The sequence below is a fragment of the Sinocyclocheilus anshuiensis genome, unplaced genomic scaffold (assembly GCF_001515605.1).
Source record: "Sinocyclocheilus anshuiensis isolate Anshui unplaced genomic scaffold, SAMN03320099.WGS_v1.1 scaffold27, whole genome shotgun sequence".
In the NCBI taxonomy this organism is placed as follows: Eukaryota; Metazoa; Chordata; class Actinopteri; order Cypriniformes; family Cyprinidae; genus Sinocyclocheilus; species Sinocyclocheilus anshuiensis.
This window is the reverse complement of record NW_015551023.1, coordinates 105836-112894: the sequence shown is the minus strand read 5'-3', so window position 1 is coordinate 112894 and position 7059 is coordinate 105836. Positions and strand designations below refer to the sequence as shown.

Genomic DNA, 7059 nt, shown 5'->3' with positions numbered 1-7059 from the left:
CTGTAGTTCATGAAGTATTAAAAGGACATTTTAAATGTATTTTAAGAAATACACTTAAATTGCACTAAATATACTTAAAGTGGTTCCAATTTAACACAATTTCAATATATTAAATATATTACAAATAGATTAAAATCAAACTTAAATATATCTTGAAATACACTTAATATACTTAAAGTTGTTTCAAAATAATACATTTAATATGCACTTAGTATAGTATAATTTAAATATAGTAAGTATGTCTGAAAAAGCACAATTTAAATATATTTCTTTTTCACCTGGGGTGATCTTCAGCGTCTCCCGCAACACTGTCATTGATATGACTGCGATAAGCGTGTGCTTCTGACGCTGCGTGCAGCTGAAATCAACCACACACTCATCACAATTAAAATATCGACCTTAGAAATAACGAACGTGAACACTGAGATAATCGCCGATGTTGACATGCATACACAAGAATGCTTACCTGTTTCATGTCCGTTACTATCGGCGTGTCCTCAGAGGGATTACATATTCTCTAAACTGCGTTTTGCTCCAACTGTATAAACACAGATGCTAAATGCTGCTGCTAACATGCTTAATATTCGATTCTGCATACAATGCAAACTGCTAACATGATGCTTAGTTTAAACTTAAAAAATGCTGGGTTGTTTCAACCCAATTTTGGGTCAAATAAGGACTAACCCAACTGTTGGGTTAAAAAGTTCATTTAAAAATTTAACCAAAATTTAACCCAACAGTTGGGTTAGTCCATATTTGACCCAAAATTGGGTTGAAACAACCCAGCATTTTTAGAGTGTGGTTGCTCATTTTTTAATTCAATTAGGCAGACCACACAATACACACAGCAATATGGATTAGAAGAGCATTCACTTATCTTAGATGGATAGGTCTAACTCAATCTGACCTAATGACATCATTATCACATGGCACAGCTGATTGGTTCTCTCCTGTATCGGTAGCCAATGAGCTCTCTGCTCAACATTCAAATATATGGCAAGCACTAGTCATATATTTGAATGTTGAGCAGAGAGCTCATTGGCTACCGATACAGGAGAGAACCAATCAACTGAGCCATGTGATAATGATGTCATTAGGTCAGATTGAGTTAGACCTATCGGACTGTGCCATCTAGAGTTTCATGCCAGAACTCAGTATTTGTCAAAAAGGTCAAATAAATAAATCAATAATAATGCCAAATATATTCTTGAAACCCAGATGTAATTTAGTAATGTTATCCATTTTCTCAAGCAATTTTTTTAAATGAAGCCTAGATATTTTTACTGAAAACAAACCAAAAATATGAATTAAAATGTTTTATTTTGCTGTGTTCCAGTTCAGATCATGTTTTTGTATTTTCTGTCATGTATTTTATAATTATTTTGGTTATTTTATTTTTGGTAATTTGTTTTGTATTTCAGCCAATTACAGCTGAAAGATGAGCTGGGTAGGTGATATGGTAACTCATGAAATAACACACTGTATTTGCTTGGACATGTGATTCGCTTGAATTACTTAAGATGGCATGGAATTTTAAACAACATAGGAACATCTTTGCCCTTTCAATGGTCATGCAATGTGACCTTGGACCTTACAAAGTGTTACTCTCCTACTGTCAGAATTTTTGAGCTGAAGGTATAACACTCCGCTCATATTTAATCTCAGGCTTCAATAGCTTAGTGACAGTTCACATCGAGCCAAAGGAAATGCACTTTGTGTCCAAGAAGCATACTCTTACCGCAAGGCTTCGCTCGGGAATCCATATAATCAGAATGGGAATGTGTCCAATTAATTTATGCACGTCATTGCTCTTTGTTCTGAGAGCAAACAAGATCTCTATGCAAATCAGAGACTGCTGAGATCGGATTGCATTATATTAGAGGTGCAAACAGGCATTGGACAATTTTACAGTATGGCGAGCTCTGTTTAAAATCAATGCAAGCTCACATGTCACGTGAAGCATCAAAACATCCAACATTGCTCTTAACTACGTTCAGAACCAACAACAAAATTTATGTAGGATATTTTCCCTATAGCATTGTTGAGAGATGCGCCTTTGTGCTCTTAAAACCTGTACGCAAACACACACCACTATCCACATGGGATCTATTGACATTAGTAGTATTTTCTACAGAAAGCGCTACCTTGATGAGCTTGCACCTGATCTGCGCCGACACCATGTGACTATTCCTGAGATTTCCGACCCTAAACATGAGGCACAGCTTCCCGTCCCTTTGTGAGATGACCGCGTCCTGGCTGAACATGAGGGTCTCTGCGCGTTTCTTGGGCTGAGACATCTTGATGAACATACAGCCGATGAGAAACGCGTCCACGATCGAGCCCAGCAACGTTTGGAACAGGAAAAGTAAGATGCCCTCAGGGCACTTCTCCGTTATGTATCGGTACCCGTAACCTATAGTAGTCTCAGTCTCGGTGAAGAACAGGAAAGCAGAGGGAAAGTTGTAAACGTTGGCGACGCACGGCGTGTACGATTCGTCGTGGCCGTGGCCGAGGTCCCCGCGGATGTACGCGATGATCCACCACATAGATGCCATGATAAGCCACGCGACTGTGTACGTTAAAAGGAAAATGAGCAGGTTCCAGCGCCACTTGAGGTCCACGAGCGTGGTGAAGATGTCAGAGATGTACCTACTGGTCTCGCCGCCAAGGTTACCGTGCTGGACATTGCAGCGCCCGTTTTTCTCCACGAACCTCTGGCGCTTTCTTTTGGCCGGGGCAGAAAAGGAAATAGCACGGTTGGTGTTCACCACCTGATAGTCTTCGCCGAATTTTCGCCTGATCGCAGACATGATGCGCGAGCCACAATTGTTAGACGAGCACGCTAGAAGGCTGCCTTAAGTTTCGCGCGGGTCTGTTTCCACACGTTCGCCGTGGCGCTCCATAGATCGGCAACTTCGCTTGCAGCCTTTCAGTTAAGATTATTTATGTTATCCTCAAATTGATCAAATGTATGGATGCGCCAAAAAAAGTAATTTAGTAAAAACAGAGCAAGTACTCGTCTTTCTCGCAACTTCTCTCAGTTTGGAGATGTATAGTGTAGATAAACTGCGGCACCGAATCTGAACTGACGCGCGCTTCTTCTACCTATACGAGAAGAGAGAGAGAGAGAGGTTGAGCAAACGTGCTTGTGCGTGTGTTCAAACCATTGAGTAGCAGTAGTAGTGTGAGGAGAAAGGGGTCGTTTCGCTTGAGTGCGTTGTGTCTGCTGAAATATTAGCATTACAGTGCCATCTACTGAGGGCATATTGACTTCTTCTTCTTGGTGTTTAATGGCGGATGAGGGCATATTGACAGATGAAAACTCTGCCTAAAAAAAGAACACTGATGTTTATCAAAATCAAATTACTATAATAAAAAAATATTTGAAGGAAAACGTACTTATAGAAAAGCTAACAACAATCAGATTTCCAAGTTAAATAATGACAACAGGTTACAAAAAAACAAAAATGCCAAAATAAGTAAGTTCAAAGAAAATTAAATATAGTAAGTGTTACTAAGCTTTTTATTGCAAAACACAGTATACAAAAGCTTTATGTGAATGTAAATTGCATAACATAGTTCTAGGATAGACTACACCTTATTTTGTCAGCTGACACACACACACACACACACATATATATATATATATATATTAAAATCTGAAAAGTTGTTGTCCCATCCAGTTTATACAGTCAATGATGGGCGTGAATGAAAGTTGGTTATTTAAATATTTAACAAAACAAATGTCGGTGAGTCCGAATGTACATTTATTTCAATTTATTTCTTGTAGAGTGTTCAGTAAAATCCGTTTATAGATAGATAGATATGTTATATAAAAGTATATATAGCCTGATTAGAGGATTAAGCATGCTAATAATAAAAAATAAACCGTCACGGCAATTTTGTAAAGAACAGGACAAAGTCGCAGATGTTCAGATAGGCACAATCTTAATTTGCATAGTGGCCCCCTGCTTGACTACTCCTGCCTGTATCCGTCTGTCTCCTCTCACCAGTGTTGCCAGACGTACGATTATTATCGTATTTTTACGATAATTTTGACCTCTGTACGATCAATAATTTAAAAAATCCCATAATGTACGATAATTTCAGAATTTTGTGACTCTTCAAATGACGGTAGTTTTAATCATAGGGTTTCTATACTCATCCACGAAATCGGCTCATTACAGACACTATAAATGCGCTCGTGCACACCTCAGAGTGTGTTAAGAATTCAGGAGGGTGCCTTGCTTTTAAGCCAACGAACACTATCTTGCGGTCCATGACGGCAAGAACCCCCTCAACATCTGGCAACACGCAGGCTTCCGATGACAGAGACTCACAGGGGGAGTTATTTATCTAGTTTTTTTTTTATCTATTGAGGTAATTTGCAGGTTGTGTCAAAAAGTTGTTTGTCTAGATAAATAGCTGTATTCTGTACGTTTGACTCATGTACGATAATTTTGAGCTTCTGGTACGATACTTGGACATTTCCAATCTGGCAACACTGCCTCTCACGACCCGTCCGCTCAACCCATAATTCCCAGCGTCGACACAACATGGAAGAGGCCAACAGCTGCAAGAGAACAATGTTTTGGCTGTAAAGTAACTCAAAGAATCGAGCGCCGGGATTCATTTGAATGCTACGAGTCGGCCGTGGTCATGTTCATGTTCAAGTAAGTGAGATTGCGTTTGTACTATTTATCTATGCCCGAGGTTGTAAAGATGAGGGATTGCGCACGGCTGAGAGCTCCAAATGAAATCACAGCCGCTCAAGCGAGAGATGCGTTTCAGCGCCGAGCATCATTGTTTCTGCTGCTTGAGACCGATGCAATTAAGGCGCTTTTAGCAAAAAATTAAATCTACCTTTGCAGGCGTACACATATACCAGTCTCAGTGTGCTCTTTACGTCGCATATTCACGGCGGATTGTGTTACTGTGTGGGCTATAATTAGTGATGGTGACGAATGGATGAATGGTCATGATTTATCATACTCGTGTACAGGGCAAGCACGAGAAAATTGCAGCACTTCAGTTCTTATCAAATAAACTAACGTTAAACTGGAAGCGCACGATTCTCAGTGTATCTGGCTTCGTTTGTTGTAATGAGAGTATAGATTATAGTGCGTCGCGTGCGGTGTGAAGATGTGCTGTTAGCAGTAGCTCTTTCATCTGCATGCTATTGCTGGCTAGCCCCGTTCGTCACGTAGTTCAATAAAACACGTAATTTTGCTTGTGTCTTTAAGTTTTTAATTTTCTTATAGCGTATTTGTGTCGAGAGGTATCTATATGTACACAAACTAGTTTTTTTTTTAAATCTTATTGAAGTTCTCATGTCTTACTCTTTCGCTTTAGTTAGCCGTTAGCTGCTAATGGAATCGTTTAGATGGAGATGTGTTCGGTAATTGTGATGAACGGCTAACGTTAGATTAGCCGGGTTTGATTAAAGGGGTTACATTTTACAGTTCAGCTATGCAAACGTGTTAAGTAAACATAGCAATTACATTGAATTAAACTACCTAACTATGTAAACGTGATACAATAATAAAAAAATCATATGTTTAAAACCGGGTTATATCAATAAGATTAAGCAGCTATCCATTAACGTTAGCTGATCACAATAGAGAACCATGCTGGGTCACCCACAGATCAGAGTTAGGACCGTGTTTAATTTTCTAAAAAGATAATAAACTACATATAAAGGGTGTTTTAAGTATTTATTGAAGCAGTTTCCAGTGTGTTTGCAAAAACTGTTTCAAAGTTGTCCTTTTATCTTTAATCTAATTATGCTATTGCTAAGGTTAGCTAATGGATCATCAAAAAGGACTGGTGTGGGTCTTCACAAGGATTGCATATATTTATTTATTTTAACTTGTGCTTATACACATTAATCAAAACTAAAACATTATTACTGTTGTTGTTGTTGTTTATTACTTATGGTGTCATTGACCCGAATTTGGTTGAAATGATCTCAACGCTCAATAATGGCAATCTGTTAATATTTTAATGGGATTAGACCTAATTATAGAAAATTTTAATATTTCCCCTATTAGACCTTGTACATTATAAATATTCGTGACAATTTAATAACAACATTAAAGAAAAAGAGAACGCTTGGTCTGTTTTATGATTTAAAACCGGTTTAGTCAGCTTTCATATGTCAGCTGCTTCTGTAATAACTAAGGTAAATCACTAGAACATTCTGACTTTGGAGAGGTCTTTAATTGCTTGTACCTAGCACAGCAATTATAACTTCTGGTGGAATTAACACATTGCATCTTGGAAAACCAATGCAGCAGTAGTGGACCAATTCTCTGATTTTGCTTTGTCATGAAAGCTGCATTATAATTATAATTGGCCTAGTTAGTTTAAGCTTAATCATATGATGGCATATCATACACACAATGTGCACAATTCCCTGAATCATCAGCTAGTATAGCGATCTTAATGAAATCAGTTGTTTATGGATCCGGAATAATTAAGAAAATGAAACGCTGCACATTATTACTCTAATAGACTTACACTTAGGGGTGTGCGATATTGACAAAAAATTATATCTCAATATTTTCTGGGATTTTATCGATAACGATAATTAGACGATATTTTGCCGAGTGTGTTATTGTGCTGGTACCTTAAGGACTGCCGAAGACAGCTGACTCCTAATGTTTTTAATATTCTTCATATTCTGTGTGGTGGTCAGTTCATACTGATAGAAATTAATCTTTTCCTATAAGTTTAAACTGATTTGTGCATTTTATGGGCATTTTTACCTTTATAAAGCCATTTTTTCTAAAAGTGTCCATTATCTTTTGAGTCAAATTCTTACATTTAATCAGGGAATTAGAATAATAAGACATTTGGGCTGTTACCAAGCAAATTAAATCAACACAGAAGCTGCATCTGAAGTGGCATTTAGATGTATTTACACACATGTATTTTGTTTAATGCAAGACATGAATGCATTTAACCTGCAATTACAAATGCATAAATAATGTTTTGATATATTAAACATAAAACGTTGAATACTGATATTTGAAATGATTTAAAACATGAAAAAAAGAA

At 37.6% G+C, this 7059-nt stretch overlaps 2 protein-coding genes across 4 annotated transcripts in view; one reads left to right on the top strand and one right to left on the bottom strand.

Annotated features, from left to right (window-relative positions):
- Window positions 1-3064, bottom strand: part of kcnj19b (potassium inwardly rectifying channel subfamily J member 19b) — a 15103-nt gene extending 12039 nt beyond the window's left edge. The window contains exon 1 of the mRNA XM_016450548.1: window positions 2145-3064. Coding sequence (XP_016306034.1) covers window positions 2145-2810 — 666 coding nt within the window. The 5' untranslated portion in view covers window positions 2811-3064. The remainder of the gene's footprint in view (window positions 1-2144) is intronic.
- The window catches only part of LOC107661093 (zinc finger protein 281-like), a 13766-nt gene continuing 9031 nt past the window's right edge, over window positions 2325-7059 (top strand). For 2 of the 3 annotated variants that reach the window (XM_016450545.1, XM_016450547.1), the window contains exon 1: window positions 4518-4667. The gene's annotated coding sequence lies outside the window, so the exon portion shown is untranslated. Of the gene's footprint in view, window positions 2366-4517; window positions 4668-7059 lie in introns of those variants that run through there. The other variant, XM_016450546.1, reaches the window with a different exon arrangement.